This window comes from Monodelphis domestica, chromosome 3, assembly GCF_027887165.1.
Source record: "Monodelphis domestica isolate mMonDom1 chromosome 3, mMonDom1.pri, whole genome shotgun sequence".
In the NCBI taxonomy this organism is placed as follows: domain Eukaryota; kingdom Metazoa; phylum Chordata; class Mammalia; order Didelphimorphia; family Didelphidae; genus Monodelphis; species Monodelphis domestica.
The window spans coordinates 192,166,569-192,187,917 of NC_077229.1; the positions used below are offsets into that span (position 1 = coordinate 192,166,569).

General features: G+C 34.7%; 1 protein-coding gene across 5 annotated transcripts in view; it reads left to right on the forward strand.

Moving 5' to 3' along the window:
* Window positions 1-18,600, forward strand: part of EXOC2 (exocyst complex component 2) — a 258,548-nt gene extending 239,948 nt beyond the window's left edge. For all 5 annotated transcript variants that reach the window (XM_007488046.3, XM_016431808.2, XM_007488048.3 and 2 more), the window contains 5 exons: window positions 1,692-1,747; window positions 5,556-5,678; window positions 9,123-9,184; window positions 15,546-15,605; window positions 16,960-18,600. In XM_007488046.3, coding sequence (XP_007488108.1) covers window positions 1,692-1,747; window positions 5,556-5,678; window positions 9,123-9,184; window positions 15,546-15,605; window positions 16,960-17,053 — 395 coding nt within the window. In that variant the 3' untranslated portion in view covers window positions 17,054-18,600. The remainder of the gene's footprint in view (window positions 1-1,691; window positions 1,748-5,555; window positions 5,679-9,122; window positions 9,185-15,545; window positions 15,606-16,959) is intronic.
* The last annotated feature ends 2,749 nt before the right edge of the window (window positions 18,601-21,349 follow it).

A 21,349-nucleotide genomic window follows, 5' to 3' on the forward strand; every position in this document is an offset into this window, starting at 1 on the left:
GTTTGTACTATTAATAGTGGAAATTATTTTAAATTAGTCTTCCAATTCAAATGGAGGTGTTTGTTTTGTTGTTACCTTAGACTTAAATGAACTGGTCCCTTAGAGGTTTTCTATGTTAAGTTTATTTGGGTTACTACCCATGTGAGCCCTAAAGGGTATGCCGAACCTTATTTATTATGAAATTCACAGTGTGCTACATATCCAGAATATCAGCACATTGCTAGGGGAAGTTTTCCTCTTTAAAATAAGATGGGAAATAAATATTAATCCAGCATTATAAATATTATAATATTTCTTTTTTAAACATTGAAATTTAGTTTTGCAATTGTGAACTCTTAGGGGGCAGGGAGAAATTATTTTTCCTCCCAACAGACTTCTATAAAATTATAAATTGTCTTATAATCATGTGCTAGAGTTTTTCTTAAAATGGCTGTCATAATACAAAAATTACTGGAATTACTATCCCTAAGAACTTGATTTTGGCAAAGAAAAAATTCAGCACTCAAGAACAATAAGATATGTTGACACATAAAATAATAAAAACAGGTCTGACCATGGTGCTCCCCTCCTCATGTAGCTTCAGTGGCTCCTTATAACATATATGATAATATTACAAACTCCATCCAGAATTTAAGTTTAATCTGACACCAGCCACTCCTTCTATATAGATTTCATAGTATTCCCTTTCATTCATTCTATATACCACTCAGTTGTTCACTATTTACTATTTTTTCACCTCCAACCTCTGTTCTTTTGCTTAGGCCAGTGACAGTGAACCTTTTAGAGACCGGTGCCCAAACTGCAACCCTCATGTCGCATGTGAACCACCCCTGCTTTGAGGGGAGCAAGAAAGCACTCCCATTGGACTGCTAGGCAGAGGGACAAGTGATGAGAAACATGTCCTCAGGTGCATGGAGAGGGGAAGGGGAGCAGCCCCCCTCCAGCATGCTCAGACATGGTTCATTTACACGGGCTTAGGCTGTTTCCTTCCCACAGACCTCCTCTCCCCACATTACCAGAACATTCTATTCACCACCACCTCTTAGAATCCTTAGTTTCTTTAAGACTTACCTCCTATAGGAGGCCTTTCTTGAACATCAGTCCCCTCATCCCCAGATGCTAGTACTGTCCCCCTCCCCTAAATTACTTCATATTTACCTTGCATATATTTTGTATTTACTTATTTCTATGCATATTCCTTCCCCCTAGTAAAAGAAAAAGCATTTAAGAGAATAGTATATACATATTTAATAAATGCTTATGGAATTTAATAACTACATTATTTTGTCACTAACCTGTTAATAACAAAGCTGTAGCATTGTCATAGGATATATTTTATACAATAATCAAATGCATTTAGAATGTATACAAACATATAAAAAAGAACATTTTAATGTCACTTTTGAAGCAAACTGACTAGAAATGTTATGCAAAAGCCTTAAGCAGACAAAAAGATGAAAACATTGTGATGGGAACTCCTGGTTTATTTAACCTTTATCTGTAAGGAAATGTTCCTTTCACCATTTGGTTCTAAAAAGGAAATACATTATGGTGGTATGACTTTCTCTTTCTCCATAAGTAACTTAAAAGTAACAAAAGACCATATAGCCTGTTGTACAATGGCACAATAACAGAATTCTGTAACTTGAATTTTGATGAATGCTTTCTTTCCTTCTCTATTTTGATTTTAGGTGTCAGAAATTATTTAAAAGAAGCTTTGGTTAATATAATAGCTGTACATGCAGAGGTAAGTTATCTTTAAGTATTTATTTATAATTTATATGGACATGTAAAAACCTAATCTTTTTTACCCTCCTTTTACAAGTCCCTTCAAATATAGATGTGTATATAGAGATGTGTAGATATAGATATATATGTTACATTAAATTTTGGACTTGCTTTTATGGGTGCAGTTTTTTTTTTCAGTCACAATTCCACGTCTGTGTTTTGTCCTATTAGTAGTCAAACTTGCTTTCTCTTGGTTTAAAAATCTCCCCTTCTAAATGATAATATTATTTTTTATTTGAAAAAAAAGGAAAGTAAGGGATTGAAAAAAGTTTTCCTTTTACAAAATATTAAATAAAAAAAACCCACATAACTTACTTTGGAAAATTCACTAACCTCTTTTTGGCCAGTATGCAAATAAAAGTTACATATGCGGTCACATACCCTCCTCTAACAGTTGGAATCCCTCAAGGGTAGTGACATTTTAGAGACATAAAGAAAAATAACACACATTTCTTGGTTCTAGAAAACAGACTGAAATCTAAGGACAAATGTTTAATATCTTCTGTCAGTGGTAGGCCAAGGTGACCCAAAATTATAATTTCTATCATATATATATATACATATATACATATGTATATGATCATAATATATAGTCACAATATAATTATTGTTTTGAGTTCATTTTTTTTATGCCCTCCACTTAAAACATTACTTTCAGAAATTGTGAGTTAACATCCATGCCAAGGGGACACATTCTCTTCTTAGGAGGCTCAAAAGAGAAACAGAAATAGTCTTATACTATAACTTGTCAGTGCAAAGACCACAGCCACTGCCACTACCTACTACTACCTGTTTTCATTCAATGATTTCACAATCTAGACCCACAGTTTTGCCAACACATCACCTTAGAAGAGACTATGACACCACAAGCTTTTACAGGCAACATCATTAGATGAATGAGATGGGGAAAAGAAGTTATTGTGTATTGTAATCATTCTTTGTAATAATGTGTCTTCAATAGTATAAACACACAAAATACTTAATAATTTCAATGATTCTATAATCTCATTCATCTATATACTACTTCCATTGATACAAATCACAAGACTTTCTTGTCTTCTCATCCTGGATGAAAATCCTCTCATATATCCCCCAAAGAGTATGTATTTGGGATTTGTAACCCTCACTACTTCTAGCACACTTTTAAAGTGACTTACAAATTTAATATAATGCAAAACAGGATAATTAAGAATAAGATTGAATTGTGATCATCAAACTTCTTTTAGTACTATGAAATGAGAATTTTCTAATAAATAACCCCTATAGTTTCATCCAATTCTAGACTTTTAAATTTTTGTGACTTTAGGGGAGGAAGTAAAAGAGTAGCTTGTTACTTTCCTGAACTGATTATTACAATCTAACTCCAAATTTCATTCAAAGTTTTCTGGTAGCCCAAATTACAATAGCAAAATTTTCCTAAAACTAAATGCAAAATTTTATTATGGAAGTGCACATGTAAATGGTATTGAATAATTATATTTTCATTTATGGTTTTGCAGAAGACAAAGGATATATTGACTCTTTATAAAGCCAGAGATAAAAGCCAGGAAGAGGGTATGACTGAAAACTTTTGCTTTATCTATGGATAGAGTATATGGATAGATACATCACAGGATCAGTGTTCCTTTAATCAATGGTCTAGAATATCAATACCTTAGATTGTCCTAAAAAAACTGAATTGACAATAATCCAGCACATGCCAAAAGTTTCCTTGAAACACTGATATTTAAGAAAGATAACACTGGGAAATATTAACTAGGTACTATAACATTTGTTCCCATATTGGTAGCTCACCAAAAATTAAGATCTTAACTTAGCTTCCTGAAGAAATGTCTTCATAAAGTTATGGCTTAAAGTTTGACCTCAGTATTTCTAAAGGATTTATATAAGGATTTCTTGAAAATTTGAAAAAAAAAGTATTTTTGTTTTGTATTTTGCAAAACCATGCCAAATCAGCATCCTCTGTATGAGAAGCCATATAATAAACTCCTTGCATTCATTCAGTGCCAATCCCTACTGCCAAACTTGTATACTCCCTTTTAATAAAACAGTAAGACACATACAACACCATTTGCTTCCCTTTTTGCCTTAGCTACCAAGAAGATAAAGGCTAAATTCAGTATGCAGCTGTAGTCTAGTGTGCCTGCTAACACTTATCTTCCTGCCCCTTTTAACTTGTTTTCTATTTTTAATTAGGTAGTATTTTTAAAAATTCTTTTAACTTTGTAAGTCCAATCAAATCATTTTTGGAAATAGGAAAATTATAAATCCTAAATGAATTCTTTTTTTCTAAATTGTGTTCACTTAATGTGTTTTTCAGTCATTTTTAAAAGTTTTGTATTTCAGAGAATAAAACTTAAAGTTCAAATCTTTATCTTTATTTTGTTCATAGTTTGTTCATAGTAGTACCCAGGAGACCTCAAACTATGTTACAAAAGCAGTAATCATAAAAACAATTTGCTACTGGATAAGAAATAGGGCAGCTAGATGCAAAGAAGATCAACTACTAGGCCTGTAGATAAGAAGACATCTTCCTAGTTCAATTCTGGCCTCAGACACATAATAGCTATGTGTCTTTGGGCAAGTTACTTAACTCTATTTGCCTCTGGTTCCTCATCTGTAAAATAAGCTGGAGAAGGAAATAACAAGCCACTCCAGGATTTCTGACTTCTAATGGAGTCAGAAAGAGTTGGACATAACTGAAATACAAAAGAAATGGAGTGGTTGATCATTGGAATATATTAGGTACACAATATACCAAAGCAAATGAGTTCAGTAACACAGTATTGATAAACCCAAAAAATCTTAACTATTGAGTCAAGAATTCAATATTTGACAAAAATCTGAAAAAACTGAAAAGTAGTCTGGAAGAAACCAGACATTGATCAACATCTCACACTTTATATACCAAGATAAGGTCAAAACAGTACATGATTTAAACATATACAGTGATATCATAAACAGATTAGGGGAAAGTGAAAAAAATGACTTGTCACATGTATGGTCACTTCTTGACAAAACAAGAGATAAAGAGGCTCATGAGAAGTAAAATGGATAATTTTGATTACATAAAATTTAAAAAGGTTTTGCACAAACAAGACCAAGAAAAAAAAAACAGGTTTCAGTGCTTTATGGAAACTGAATAGATGCCTATCAAATAAAGAATGACTGAACAGATTATGGTATGTGAATATCATAGAACACTATTATAAAACATGATGATTCAGAAAAACTTGAGAAGATTTGTATGAATGGATGCAAAGTGAAGTGAGCAGAACCAGGAGAACAATCTATAGAGTAACAGCAATATTGTAAAGATAAATATTTGTGAAATTAGCACCTTTGATCAGTACAGTGATCCACGATAACTTCAGCAGACTTAAAATGTAAAAATTCTATCCACCTCCAAATAGAGAATTGATGGTCTCAGAGTGAAGACTGAAGCATATTTTTTCTTTATTTTTCTTACTTTTTTTTTCAGAACATATCTAATACAAAAATATATTTTGCATGACTTCTTATATATGATGGGTATCAAATTTCTTGCTTTCTCAATGGATGGAGAAGTGGGTAGAAAAAGGGAAAGAATTTGGAACCAAAAGTAAAAGTGAAATTTATATAACTATATGTATTGCTAGATTAAATAAAATAAAAGGTACCTAGTATACCCTTGAGATACAGAAGTTTTGTTAATATTTTTTCTTTTTGCAAAACTTCAAATAAACATTATATTTAATGTTGTATTCCTATTTGAAACATCCCATAAGGTGTTCACCATCTCTAAGGAATTAGTGCCTCGTGTATTATCTAAAATAGTGGAAGCTGTTTCTGAAGAGCTGAGTAGACTGATGCAGTGTGTTTCATCTTTCAGCAAAAATGGAGCTTTGCAGGTACTTAATTGTTCTATTTCCACATCCAGATGTACAAATTAGGGTAAATGTATTTGTGGTAGAGCAGAAGTAAGGAAAAAAGCAAAGAGTAATGTTTCATTTCTGTTCTGTATTCCATCTCAGGTATTTTACTAGCATTAATTCACTCATGTAGAGTGTCTTTGTAGATTTGTTTGTGTGTGTAAATCGTCTGCATCACATGTCTTATTTAAGGTGCCCAGTGAATCTCGACTTGATAAACATGAAGATTTTTTTGCTTTTCATTTAGATTCCCTAGATAGAGTTTAAATTTGAGGGTAAATGTGCCTCATGCTCAAGTCAGGGATATTACTATCTTTCCTGGTAAAGAGAGCTCTTCTCTTAGAGAATCACTTAGGAAAAACTCATATCGGCTTGGGAAAGTCAAATACTGTCCTAATTTTTGTCATTCTGTTAGAAGAATTTAATTAGTAGAATTCTGCTATCAAAGCTTTATTTCTTTGGTTTGAGCCAAAGAAGTTTTGTCTCATGTTAAAATTCCAATATCCATGAAAGGAGAGATACTCATTAAAATCTCAGTGTGAATTAATTTATCAGAATCTTTCATGAGAACAAGGTTTTGGTTAGGGAAGTAAAGCATGAAAATATTAGGCAATGTGGAAAAAATTGTAGGGAATATATTCAGAATTATGTTGAGCTGGCCCTGCTTACTTGTTGTCCAGAGACCTGGATTTGAATCCCAACTATTGTTTATTTGTGGCCTGGCCTTGAGAGCAGGCCCCCTCAACCTCTCTAGGCCTCAGTGTCCTTATCTCTAAAATGAGAGGATTGGACTAGGTGTTCTCATTCATTTTTAAACCTATAATCCTCTGATCAGCTCTCTGAATCTATATTTCCTTTACTTCCTCCCTAGCAAATCTGTATGGCTGATAACAGAGTATTTGAAATTTAGTTAGATTCGTGGAATTTTAACATCACTGTTAGGGAATGATTTTTTTAATTAAACTTACAATAAGCATAGCTTGTATTGTTGGCATATTTTATAGGTTGATTAAAATGTATATTTAGAATTCAAATTAAAATTATTTTAAATCCTTACCTTCCATCTGGGAATCAATACTATATCTTAGTTTCAAGGCAAAAGAGCAGTAAGGGCTAGGCAATGGGGATTAAGTGGCTCGCTCCCAGGGTCACATGGCTAGGAAGTGTCTGAGGCCAGATTTGAATGTAGGACCTTCTGTCCCTAGGCCTGCCTCTCAATCCACTGAGCTACATAGTAGCTCCTTCAAATTAAAATTTTTAAGAATTTTTAGTGTGCAAAAAAAATCTGCTTTTGAGATCAATTTTGGTTTTACAAATATCTAGCTAAAAGTTTTACCATATTCTCTGTTTATATTATTTAAAGTTTTTTCTTTATATCCTTTTTGTACATATACGATACATAAATGATAGAAATGGAAATTGACTGTAAGTGTGAAAAGGGTTTATTTTTAAAAGGGTTGGACTTGATTATTTAAAAGTGTGGTCACCAGGGATTTAATTACTAAATCCCAAATGAATTACTAAAGTCAGAATGGATTTTATGGTAGTTTATTTTACAATAAAGAGGAAGGATATTAAGGAAGAGAGAAAGAGAAGAAAAGAAAGAGATAGCTGCTCTGGCCTCCTTAGTCAGGGCAGGAGTTCAGAGGCCCCTGCAAAGGGAAAGGAGTCTCAAGATGATGGGCCTTTCCGGAGGCTGGTTCCTCCAGAAAGGCCAAGGAAAGGGGGTCCTCAGGAAACGGGTCCAGCCAGCACTCTTTCCCCCTCTTTAGTAGCCTCAACTCAAAAGCATGAAGAATTGCCCTCCAGCAGAAGTGGAAGTCCAAGTTGAACTCCGCTCCAAGAACTCCCAACTCTGTGTAGCACTCTCTCTTTTAAAAGCATTTTCTCTTGCATCACTTCCTCTAATTTCACATCTACCAATCACAGCTGACACTCTGCTCTAGGACTGCCCAAAAGGCAGTTAGTTGATTCTAATTCGTTACCCACTTTCTCATAGGTGGATCACAGACCTCCCACTTCATGATTAAGTGGGATATTTTCACTTTTGGGTATTAGATCTAAATGGGCAGATCTTCATACTTAACTTTTAAGTACCATGTTTGTACTTTTTGTGATTGAATCTAAAAATAGGCAAGTCTCCATACTTAACTTTTAAGTAGGGTGTTTACACTTATGGGGATTAAAATCTAAAAGTAGACATGAGTTACAATTTGAATCTTCACAATCAGGGAAGAGCTAAGTACCTTCATTGTTACAATCAGGGGAGAGCCAAATCTAATCTTCACATGGCACACGTATTTGTTCAAGTTGCCTGACTTCATTCGGAATTCTAAAGCACTAAACACTGAAACAAGACAATTGCTTTCCAAAAGGAAAAGGTTTCTTTAAAAACCTATGGGGGGGGGCGGGGGAGGGCGCAGCTAGGTAGCTTAGTGGTTTGAGAACCAGGTCTAGAGATGGGAGGTCCTAGGTTCAAATTTGGCCTCAAAACATTTTCCAGCTGTGTGACCCTGGGCAAGTCGCTTAACCCCCATTGCCTTTAATATATTATACAATGTTAGCAGCCTAATTTTTTCTTAGCAATAAATTCTAAAAACCTTATTATTATCTTAACTCAAGCTTAAAAACCTGGTCATGTCTCAGAAATTGTTCTGTGTATATAGAATAATTTCCTTGAGGGCAGGAACTATTTCTTTAAAATATTCTGTTCCAGCACTTTGCACACAATACACCGCACTGATTTCAGAACCTGAGAGGGCACCTACTAAGTGCAGTCTGGCTGAGTTGTACTAAGCTATTGCACCACCATGTGCTCGCTTGGAATTTTAAACTTTGAGTTATCTTTAGAGATTAAAGTCCATATGCCTGAAAGGTCATAGGTGTGAGGAAGTTAAATTACCCTACTTCCTCATATGTGAAGGAGGGGAAAAATCAGTAGCCCTGGTTCAGAGTTTCCTGCTTCTCACAGTTCAGTTATGTGTTTTGGTTTTAATACCAGCATACAATGAATACATGTAGCAGAAAAATCACTCCACAGTTATGTTTTGTAAGCATCAAAGACATAAGTGGCATCTTAAGGAGGTTTGTTAATCCAACCTTCAGCAAAAGAGCACCTAAATGGTTCTTCTTTGCAACCAAAGGAAAGGTTACCCAAGGAGTTTTCTTTGGTCTTCTGCAGATCTTATCATTTGTAGGTTACCTTATTGATGGGTATATAAGATAATCAATACTTAGTAAGCCAGCAATTATTCCTATGCCACTTAGGCAAATGCCTGCTTACAAATTATAGAATTGAGGGAACTTTAAATCCACTAGTAAACCTATTATTTAGTTTGTAAGATTGAGCACTTTTTCATCATGTCCTTTATGTTTGATAAAAGCATTTTCGTGTTATTATTTTTGTCTATATCCTGTCTTTAGGCAAGACTTGAAATCTGTGCTCTGAGAGATACTGTGGCAGTTTACCTAACACCAGAAAGCAAGTAAGATACTCTCTTTTCATGTTCAAAGTTTATAAAATGAAATGTTATATTAGTAATTAATTTTCTTTTACTCCTGATTGAAATCCTCACTAAAGATAGTAGTGTAAGCCTTCCTTGATAGCCTAATGCATTGGAATGTTCTTGGCTAGTGCTTTGTTTATTTGCAAATCTGGAGTTCTTAAAGATTTTTATTTAGTGCAAAAAAATTAAGGGAGAAAAGCTTAATATTTTTTCTTTTAACATCTTTTACCTGATCACCAGGATCACTAGTGAAGAAGCAGAACATTCATTTTATAGAGCTTTCATGACAAAAAGAAAATAGAAAATGAATCTAAAACCCTATTTACACGAGACCCTGAAGGGCTTTTCATGGGTTGCAGACACTGTCAACTGAAAGGAGGAGCCTTGTGGTTTTTATGTAAAATCTTTGTAGTGGAAAATGATATTCATATTTAGCCTATTAAAATAAAAGTCAGGCTTTACTACTATTGTAAATAAACTACTATTTTTGTATAGATTTTTGTATATAATATATATTATATAGATTAAATATAGATTAAAATTTTCCTGTTTTTCATTGTTACATGTAAAATACTACCTTTTGATTGCTAATATGCCTGATAAACCCAAGAACTCTTTCATATATTGTTGTTGTTGTTATTTTAATTTTGAGACCAGGTCTTCCTGCCTTGACCAGGCTAGAAGTATAGAAGCCACTCTTGAGCCAAATCTCACTACTGATTGGCTGGTTCACCACACTTTAGGCAGCTTGGTCCCCTACCTCCATCCCTGCTCCCAAAGGCTCACCATTTTGGTTTCAGACTTAGTATAGATAACTGATTGATTTAGTCCTACAGCTCAAAACTCTAGAATTCAAATTATTCTCCAGCCTTAGCCTCCCAGAAACAGGGAGTATTACTCTGCCATACTTCGTTACAAATTTCTATTTATAAGAATCTATTTTTCTGCCTATAGGTAACTGCTAAACTGCCAGGTTGTTATTCTTGAAAGAATTTTGCTCAGTATAAAATAGTGTTTCAATCTTCCAAATTAATTTTCTACAGTTTTATATTTTATCTGCTTGCCTCAACTATCTTTCTGCCCCTTAATATTCCTCCATAAATGAGTAAATGAGTTGTTATTAACAAACATTTAAGTACTTACTATGTGTCAAGTACAGTACTAAACCCTAGGGACAAAAACAAAAAGAAAGACATGAAAGAGGAAGCAATAATAATGCCAAAATTATAATAGTTCATGTTTATTTAAGGCTTTACAGTTGCAAAGGAATTTTTATATATTCTGATTTGGAACACAACCTTCCTATTTGGCTTATAAACAGTAGTGTTCTCATTTTACAGATGAACAACCTAAAACCCAGTGACTTAGCATTGTCATGAAGCTAATATACCATGGATTTGAGTTCAGATTTCTTAATTGCAAGTTCAGGGTCCTCTCCATTATACCAAACTCCCTAAAGAAAGCCAATACTTATGTATTTATTTATTTGTTTGTTTGTTTGTTTGTTTGTTTGTTTGGTGTGTGTATGGCTACATGGTGTGACAACACATTTGCCTGTGTAGTTTTCACACAACTGTGCATATTGCTCATATCTATAACTATTAGATGCCCTAGATATCATTCTGAAGAGGATTATGGTCTCCATTGATTTTTAAATTATAGTTTTATTATATATAAATTGGTATATAATTTTTATTTATATATAATTTTGTTTACTTAATTATATGTAACTTATAATGCATATATAACATCATAAAAATTAAACTTTTCTCCCTTAAGTTGATTATATGTAACATAATACTACTAATAATAAATTTCATTATTAAAAATTAATTCACTTTTGGCATATAAACTTAATTTTACACTTTTAATTATCTTAAGTGATCCTTTTTCAACAGTAAGAATTTTCATTGATTATAGATACAGGATTGAATACTTCTTGGAGTCAGAAAGGCCAGAGTTCAGATCATGCCTCAGATGCTTATTCCTTGGGGCTCCAGGCAAATGACTTCACTTCTCTCTTTGCCTTCATTTCTTCATCTATAAATTACTTTGACAGTATGGTGTAATGGGTAAAGCATTAGGATCAGAACCAAGAGAAGAAAAATCTAATTTGAACACTTCACTAAGCTTCTCTGGGCCTCAGTCAGTAAAATAAGGAAAGTGGACTAGATAGCCTCAAAGGTCCCTTCCAAATTCTATTATCCCTATCAAATTCTATGATCCTATGATTTATGATCTGATTCATATTTGATACAAAAAAATAGAAAGAAATCTGCCACTATGTAGGCCCACATTTAAAGTATCTCCATATATATGCAAATCAATTTTTACATCCTCAAAAAAAGGGAAATTCATAAAATTATGAAGTAGGAGGGAAGCTTAGAGATAACCTAATAAAACTTCCTTATTTTACAGGCATTAGGATTAGAACCAAGAGAAGAGCTGAGCTCAAATCTGATCTCTGGCAAATCTTACTCTTGGGAATTTTTTCCTATCTTACAAATAACATAGATCCTTAATGTAGTTTAAGATAAGTTCCTTTCATCCTAGCTTTTACGGAAAGAGGAAAGAGAGGGAAAGTATGGGGGGAGATAGAAAGACAGTGATGGGGAGGAGAACAGAGAGAAAGAGAGAGAGAGAAAAGCCAACTCCTGGGACTATTTTATCCTGAACACCTTTATTAAAATGTATCTTAACTTTTTATGAGATAAATGATCTCTTTATTCATCTCTATAATTTCCATCTTGAAGCCCAGAATTGACCATTATTAAAATCTTTCTGGTATTAAACAAGAAAGGACGATTATTGCCTGGTCTGTATGGTATAACCTTGAGGCCAGCCCACAAGGTGTTCCATTTTTCTGACTCATGATTAGCCTAGAATCATCATCTTAGAGTTGGAAGAGACCGTAGTAAATCATCTAAACCACTACCCAAGAGATGAATCTCTTCTCTATGGTCTGCAGACAAATTATTATATAGCTATTCTTGAATATCTGCAGTGATGAGATGTCTCCTTCCTTCACTGAGCATCCTGGAAAGCACAATACACATCTAAGCCCTGCCACTTATCAGCTTTGAGATGTGGAACAAGTTAATTCACCTCTTGAGGCTTCAGTTTCTTCATTTCTAAAATTGGTATTCTAACCATTGTACCACCCACTTCAGGGATGTAACAATGTGTCAGTTAAAGCACTTTGTACCTAAGAAGCCGTCAATTTAAGGTAGGGTTAGCTAATCATAATCTGTTGATTAGAAAGTCTATACTGGGCCAAAAACTGCTTAAGACTTTGCTCCTGACTGTGCCTTCTGAAATGACAGAAATCTTGCCCCTTTGTCATGTGGCCACTCTACAGGAGATGAGGCCCCAGTGCCCCCAAGGCTTTTCTTCAGGCTTTGCATCACTGCCTCCTTCAACAGATCCTTGCAAGCTTGTTCTCCAACAGGCCCCCAGATTTTGTCCTGCAATGTTGTCACCTAAGCAGCCGCTTTCTGTATTTGTGTCATTCTCTTCTACTCCCCAGGGGTGTTTTGCATTTGTCCTCCTGACCACTTCTCCATTTCACCAGCCACTTTGAGTTCTAATTCTATATTTGAAGGAGCCAGTCATTTCCTCACCTCAATTCCCTCCCTCCTGATCACTTCTGCTCAATATGATCAGCAAATGTGATGAGTTCAGAGTATCTCTCACCATTTAGGTTGCTGATGAAAATTTGATACCTCGGGCATGTCATTAGCCCTGCAGATACTTGTTATGCAGCTTCTGTGAAGCACTCCTCACTGACCCATTATCTACTTGTGAATCTGCATAAGTGATAACAGGCTTCAACATTTTTCACTTCATTTTCCCTAAAGTCATATGGCCCTAGTCAAACATCCCTAGGCTCAGTTTCCTCATCCATAAAATGAGCGATTGGACCAAATGGCCTCCAAGTTCTCTTCCATCTCTATCTCAATTCATGATCCTTTCCTCAATGAACTTATGATTCTGTGAACCGCCTCACCCTTCAAGCAACAAAATTAGTGGGGCATATTTTCCATATCACTTAGGAGTGTCACCAACTTTTCTTCATTTCATGTAAAGAAAGACCAATATGAAGAGGAGTGCAGGGAACTAGGAAGAGTGGTAGTAATTAAAGAGATCAAAAGAATGATAGTATACACAATAAATGATAGAAAAAAGAAAACAGTAATATTCCTTGGTAAGATGGTTATGCTAATAAGCATGATGCCATTTCTACCAAATGATTTCCTAACTTCAGATCCATTGAGTCTGAAATTTTCCATTCCTCTAAAAAGATTTAGTTTCCTTATCCTCATCTTCAATTCAAGAACTAGTCTAAAATACAATTTCCTAGCTTTATTAATGAGGTCGCGAAATAAGCCATTCTGAGGTGGTGGTGTACAGTTGTTTCAGTCATATCCAATTCATCATGACCCCACTTGAGGTTTCTTTGGCAAAGATACTGGAGTGGCTTGCCATTTCCTTCTACAGCTCAATTTAGAGAAACCGAGGCAGTCAGGGTTAAGTGACTTGTCCAGAATCACATAGCTAGTAAGTGTCTGAAGTCAAATTTGATTTCAGGTTTTCCTGACTCCAGGCTTGGCACATTGTGCCACTTGGCTGCTCTTAGATGTATTGTAGTCCCAAATAGTACTTAACTTTTAATATGCTGTTTTCTCAACTGTATAATACCATTTTCTTAACTAGAATGAAATGCTCTTGAAGTCAGAAAAATTGTTTTAGATATCTGTATATTCCCCAGCACTTAAGCACAGGCTAGACTTATAGTAAGACCTTAGTCATTACTCATTTATCTTCCCAGTTTTTCCTCTACCACTCTCATTTCTTTAATTCTTCGAGGAATTCTTGTTGGGTTTATAACCAATTATAGATGTGTTCATCTCGTCGTCTTCTTCTAAGTTTATGTCTTAGTCTTTCCTGCCACCATAGTGGCCTTTTATGGTCAATTTCTTTTTTGGTTTGTTTGTTCATTTTTCCAGCCCATTTGTTAACTTTTTGTTAAATTTGGGCTCTGTTCACCTGGGGGGTGGCAGGCAGTGTCCCAAACTTCTGGTTTTTTCCACACTACTCTTTTCAGATCTAGTTCTGGAAGTCTACAAGTCACAGTGCTTTCAAAGTGGTGAAATCTGGGGCGAGGTATGGTAACTGTTCTCCCTGGTCTGTGCTCAGGACTTTATCCACAAAGGATCCCTGATCCCCTGTAGCCATAAGCACTAGTACTCTTCTCTGCCCTGAAACTGTGACTCAATAGAGTTGCCAGTCAATTCAACTGTATCCTGTAATATCTTTCTGACCAGTTGTCTGAGCCACTTACCATCTCTGGGCTGAGAGTTCCTGAAGTTACTGCTGTACTTGCTTCTCCCAAAGTCTTCCATTGGTGCTGCCACTGCATTTACTCCAGGTCCCAGTGTCATAGGCCTCCCCTGAAATTGTCTTAAGCTAAGAAAATGCCTCTCTCCAAACTTTTGTTGCTTCTGATGCCCCAAAATTTGATTTTAGATGTTATTTTTAAATTATTTGGAGAAAAATGTTATAAATGTTCATCTGGAGGATTGCTGTCTAATCCACCATTGTGGTCCTGCTGGCTCAATAGACTTTGATCACCCAAGATCACTGCTACACAGTAATGAGGTTCTGAGTAGGATTTTGATAAAAAACTTTTATCAAATATGGAAATCATTTTGATTTTTGCTCAGTGTTCCTATATCTCCCCAACTTCCCACAAATTATCCATGAATTGGCAACTTGTAGAGTGGACCTATCCATAAACTTTTAATATTCTGAAATGCAAATCAGGTCCTATGAATTTGAATGGAACATATCTAGCATATTTCATTTTTATTCTTGAGGTTTCCCTCCAGTTCAGCTTTTAGTTTCCCACCTCCCAATTTCTCTGTTCATTGTTAATTATTTTGTTTAAAACACAAGGTTTTAATAGATACTAAGTATCTGTCTTCTTGTTTTTGATTGTTGTAAGATTTCTCTCTTCTTTAATAAAGAATTTTCTTTTCTTTTCTTTTCTTTTTCTTGTTATATATTCTTCAATCCTTTTTCCTTATGTCTTTTCTAAGTTGAATTTCATTTCCTGATTCAGGTTTTCCAAGTTCTCTTCTTCAAGGCATCAGCAGTTCTTAGCTTTCATTCTGGGTGGTCTGGCCTCAGTTTTACTTTGGTAACATTCCCATTTGTATGTCAACAGCTTTGCAATTCTTTATTATCAAGATGTCCCTGAAAACATACATATATTATTCTAGCCTGTTCAACACAGTGTAAAAATGGTTTGGATTTCATGTTGTTAATTTTTATGCTTCAGATCTAGCTTTAAACAAGCTTTGGAAGCCCTACCTCAACTCTCAAGTGGAGCAGATAAAAAGTGAGTTTTCAGTTTGGTCTTGTTAGTAATAAAACTGTCCTCAGGAGCCAAGACTTTTGAGTGTTGTACTAGTTGTTATTACAGACAAATCCTACTTTAGTGGTTTGAATTGTGGTAGAACATTATGTTTCCAAATGTTACTTGTTGAGAGTATTATTATAAGAAATTGTTATATTATAAATTAAATTGTCAGTTGCCATTAAATACAAATGAAAATTTTCTAGAGCAATTGCTAGTACAGTACTGTCACATAATAGGCACTTAATAAATGTTACTGATTGTTAGTTTTTTTAATTGTGTGTCATCTTAAATTTACATGAGGTATTTATCAGATTACAGAATATAATAGAACTTTTCTAGTATCCTTGTGGGGGAGGCTATTTTCTAATTAAGCTTAGTACTAATCTAAGCTTAGTACTGGGAAATCTAAAAGCTTATGCCAGAATACTATTATCTGAATACATTTTTAAAAAAGATATCATTTAGATAAAGGCGAAATGAAGAATTACAATGAAATATAAAGCACTGTGAGTTTTCTCACTCTATGAACAGATAATTAAAGTATCCTTTACATTGAAAAGAAAAGAGCATTGGTTATTTTTAATTCATCCAAATGTCAACAGCATAGCCAAATGTAGGTAAGTGTCAGTATTAAAGACAGGTGGTAAATCATAACATATTTTGTGCCCTCTAAAATAAATACATCTTTACAGAAGCAGAATGCTGTCATATTTATCCTCCAAAAATATAAACTTGGGAAAAATATGAGAAAAAAATAAGGTATTGAAGAAGAGCAGGCTTTTGCTTTTTTTCTGATAATGTTTTAATCACCACAAAACTTCGTAAATTTTATTGAGATACTATTAATTCTCCCAAGTTGAACTTTGAATACTTCTGACCCAAGATATGATCTAGTAGATTAATTGCCTAAGCTACTTCCACAGTTCAAATCACAGAAACATAAATTTTTGCTTCTTTATCATATCAAAAATGGTTTACCTAAAATTACATAATTATTGATAGAATTAAGATTAAAACCTCATTCTACTGACACATAATTTTTCTATTCTAATTCTTTTTTCTTCCCCATGTATCTTCAGAAAGTAGAATTAACAAAATGCTAAAAGACTGGTTCTAGAAGAAAAAATCTGGGATGATATATTTGCCCCCACTGAATTATTTTCATGAGCATTACAAAGTGATTTATGATAAATTTCCATCTATCTTAAAAAACAAACAAACAAAAAAAACACCACAAACCAAAGCAGTACAACTGGTTTCATTGAAATGTTTTCTCATACTATTAAGCAGCTTCCCTTCTGTCCAATTCTGAAGCCTTTCTCCTCCCTTGTAGGTTACTGGAAGAGCTCCTGAACAAGTTTAAAAGCAGAATGCACTTGCAGCTCACCTGTTTCCAAGCCTCTGCCTCACCCATGTTGAAAACATAGATACATATCAAAGAATAGCCAAGTAAAGGCCACGAGACAAGACCCTTCTCTTTAAATGCAGTTAAGATACTTGGAGTTTAAGTGTTTGGATAGTTGGGCAAATTTTCTGATTGGCACCTAGGTGAGACCCTGGCATATGTTAGCCTTTCAAACAAAAGTAATAATTTGAAATGCCCAAGTAATGTTTGCTTAGTCATCAACGTTGGTTTGGGTCCCATCAAAATGTTAAAAATACCTTTTCATAATAGACTTTTCCTAGCCATGTGTTGGATAGAGAATGTTGGATGAATTATCTTTTTAGTGAATGTACTTTTTAATTGAAATGAACTGTATTTGTGCTTTATATTTCTCAGTGTCTCCTTTTCAAAACTTTAAGTATCCAGAACTTTCATAAGAGGAAAAGAAATAGGGCAGGTTACATTTAGACACTTTAAAAGATTTAATCGTTTTAAGCTACCCAGCTGCACTTGCAAGCTTTATTTCATACAGATGGCTCTATAACATAATTCAAGTATGTGTTAGCAAAGATTGTAGGCTGCATAAAAATTGTCACATTTTGAATATATTTCATATCATTGTCTGTAGTCCAAAATACCCATGAATATAATTAGCATTTTGTTGTCTGATTTTTCTTTTTCATAATACTAAAGACTAACATCTCATCGGTGTCACTTTCTCTTTCTGGCTTTATTATAAAATTGAATTATGTGTGTGCCTAGTTCTTAAGGACTTTAATTAATTAATAGCTAATGGAATCTCAGTGGCCAAGTCCCTATAGGTAACCTTCATTCCTTTATTCTCTTCAGTGTTGTTGAAAATTACTCTCTTCCTAAAGAACACAGAAGAACGTGTGTGGCAGAAGGCCAAACACTACTGCTATTGGCCATCCTTTACTCATCTCTGTTCCTCTTTCCTTCAGCAGTGTATTTTATTCTTTGCAACACCATTGATCCCTTGTACTATCTCATCCTCAGTGGTAGGATGTGTGCTGGCTTCGTACTCTGGGTTTCTGTCAATTCAGAGTAAACTCATCAGTTTCAGAATACAAAGACTTGTAGATGATCATTTGTACCAATTGTCCCACATTCTGTGGTGACTTATAGATTACAGGAAAAAGGTCACAGTGACCCAGAGAAGTGACAAACTAATTCTGAGTAAGCTCTGGCCTTTAGCCTACCTAACTTCATCTGAAAACTCACTTCAGAATATTTCAGTAATCTTCATTTGTAGTCAATTTATCAAGATCTTCAAAAATCCCAATTGAAGCTGCAGAAATTTTTAAAGTGCTAAACATGATTCATGTCTTAAATAGTACAAATAGATTTGAAGCCCAGTTGCCCATATACATTATTAATGATATGAAACAGGTAAATGCCATTGTATTTGTTCATTTGGTATTTGTGGGAAAACAACTGTAATAATTGGAAGTGAAAGTTTGATCCTTTAGAAATGTGGCTTATAAGGTATATTAAGCAATTATAGGGAACATTTTCACTTTTCTTTTTATGTACCCTATTGTAGCTATGTATTAAATTACGAAAATGCAATCCTAGCTGTTTCTGTTACTTTAATTGCCTGGTACAGTTCATTGAACCTATAGAGAAACTGTCTTCAATATATGGTGACATTCAATTTCTTTTCCTCCTAAATTTCTATCTGCTTATATAAAGTAAGTCAAATAACTTTTTTGATTAATTTAACTTAGTGTTCATATATATACTTTGCTAAGAGCCTACTTCAGTACATTGTCATGGCATGGAAGTAAACCTGGATTCTCAATGGTTATGCTATTGGAGTAGGAGCTGTGGTGAGCCCTACTAACCCCAAAAAAGCTTTGATACATCTTGAAACATATTGTTTCTTTTTTTCATTCAAGAACTAGCCTAAGGGAAGTTCCAAGAGGCCCAACACTAGTAGGCTAGCCATCAACTGATGAGGTTTTTCAAGCAAGGCAATTTGAGAAATGATCTCTTCAGAATGAAAAATCTCACTCCTGCAATCATGTAATGAACTATGGATTATGCCTTTAGATTATAAATATCTAGATATTTTTAAGGTAGGTATGGACACAGAGCTGTTTTGTTGTTTTACTTAACAACACATGTTCTCTGCCCTCCTGAGGCTGACAAGCTAACACACAGGAAACCCTGAAGAGGCAGCCATTATGGAGGTAATAGAATAGCATTTAACAAAGAGCACTGGACTTGGACAGGACTTGGAGTCAGAAAACCTGGGATGAAAGTCTAATTCTGTTACAGGCTCACATGACCATAAGCAAATCTCATCATATCTTCTTGTTCCTTGATCAATAGCTTATCATTCTTCTCTGATACCTTAGTTGTGGGTAAGGCTGTGTGCTGTATCCATTTTTCTTTTCTTTGCTCAATATGTCCTTTGGTGATGTTTCCATAGGTTCAATTATCACAAATATGTAGATCACTCCTAAATCTATACAGTGATCCTTCACCTATAAGAGGGAGTTACATTCCAGAGATCCCTGAGATAAGTGGAAATCTGTGAAGTAGCAGCGTTATATTTATTTTATTATTTATATATATTTTAAGGCTTTATAAACCCTTCCCACTCCCCTATAAACCTTTTCCATTCTCTTATTAACCTATAGTCACTGAGTCAATTAATGTCTAGGATGTACAGAACACAGTACTGTGGTTGAGCTCCTTTCATCCTCTTAGTCAATAGTGAATCACTTCTCGAAACCTTGATTCCTGTCCATCCTATCTCCAATCCATCTTTCACAAAGCTACACAAACTCCATCTAAAAACATTCTCTAAATACTCAGTTTTTCCTACATCTGTATCATGATGTCCTTTGATCCCATCATACTCTACATGTATTTTAGCTATCAGCATGCATGTCTTGTCCCCTAGTAAAAAAAAAATATAGGCTCCTTGAAGTTCAAAATTCTCATTTTTAATCTTTGTATGCCCTATACAAAGGACAATACCTTGCAAATGATAGGTGCTAAATAAATGTTTGTTCAAATTAGTCATAGAATCCCTCTAAACCTGAGTCTTCATCTCTACAATGAAGACATTTACATTACTTAACTCATAGGGTTGTCATAAGGGAAATGTTCTATGATCTGTGAAGCTCTATTAATTTTTAATTATTATCATCACTGTCATCTTCAATTACAAGATTTAACACTTGAATTATAGGAAAATGATTTTGTGAGCCAGTAATTTTTAAAAGAGGATGGAGCTGTTGAGAGTCCCATGTCCAAATAGAACTGAAACAAGAGAATCAATCCCCTTTCTTCCTGTTAGTTAATAGGAGCTTTGTAGAATATCAAAGGTTTTAGAAACTGTTTGAGTGGTGGAAGAGAGTTAACTTAGAGGTTTCAGTGGAGGACAGAGGAATGCTCTAAAAATATGAGACTATTTCGGGGTAGAATCATAATGCAAATGGAATGATGAAAGAAAAGAGTATTGAGCAAGCTTGCATGGAAGAAATGGGGAGAATAGATTAGGAAGTAGGAGAAAATGGGATGGTTTGAGGCATTTAATGTACTGAGGCTTTTATAGAGCACATACTTGACTTTCATGAATCCATCCTGACACCTATATATTTGTAGAGCCTGCCCCATTTTAAATTGGAAAGAAACAATTAAAAGCTAAATGAGTTATGCTAAAGACTTTCCATATCAGTGTTTCATGAAAATGGCATAATCTGAGAAATAACATAAACAATTCAAATAACTTTGCCATAGATGGAGTTTATACTAAGTCACTCACCTATCTCAGTTATCCTTCCTTATATAGTCTTCCTAAATGAGTTAAAGAATGAATTTAAAATTCATACTCTAGATTTTTGTTACAACTCAGTGCATGCACATTTTTGTGTCCACAGAATCTCAAATTTGGAAGGGAGACTTCTGAGGCCATCTAGACTGCCAAACTGTAATGGTTACTTAGAGGAGTTGTAGCTAATTCCTTTGCTTGTAATAATTAATAAGTGGTTATCTGTGCCCTAGTGGGTGAATGTGGGAGAGATGTCTGGGTGGACTATGTCTGTCAGGTCTTTCCCTCAGCACCACACTAGAGCTGAGACAAGAAGGTAGTTCTCAGATGGAATGGGTTTAGAGAGAACGGACTAGCAATGGTGGTCAAGGGAAAGGTCTTCCCTATTGAATAGTGGTAAGGTTACCCCGGGGTATATGAGCACGGATCTCCCCTCTTATTCATGACACAGCAGGGGGCTGACTGGCACTGGGTATGACTGATCAACTGTCTCTAAATTCCTGTTCCCTCTCTGTCCCCCCTGGAATAAAGTCT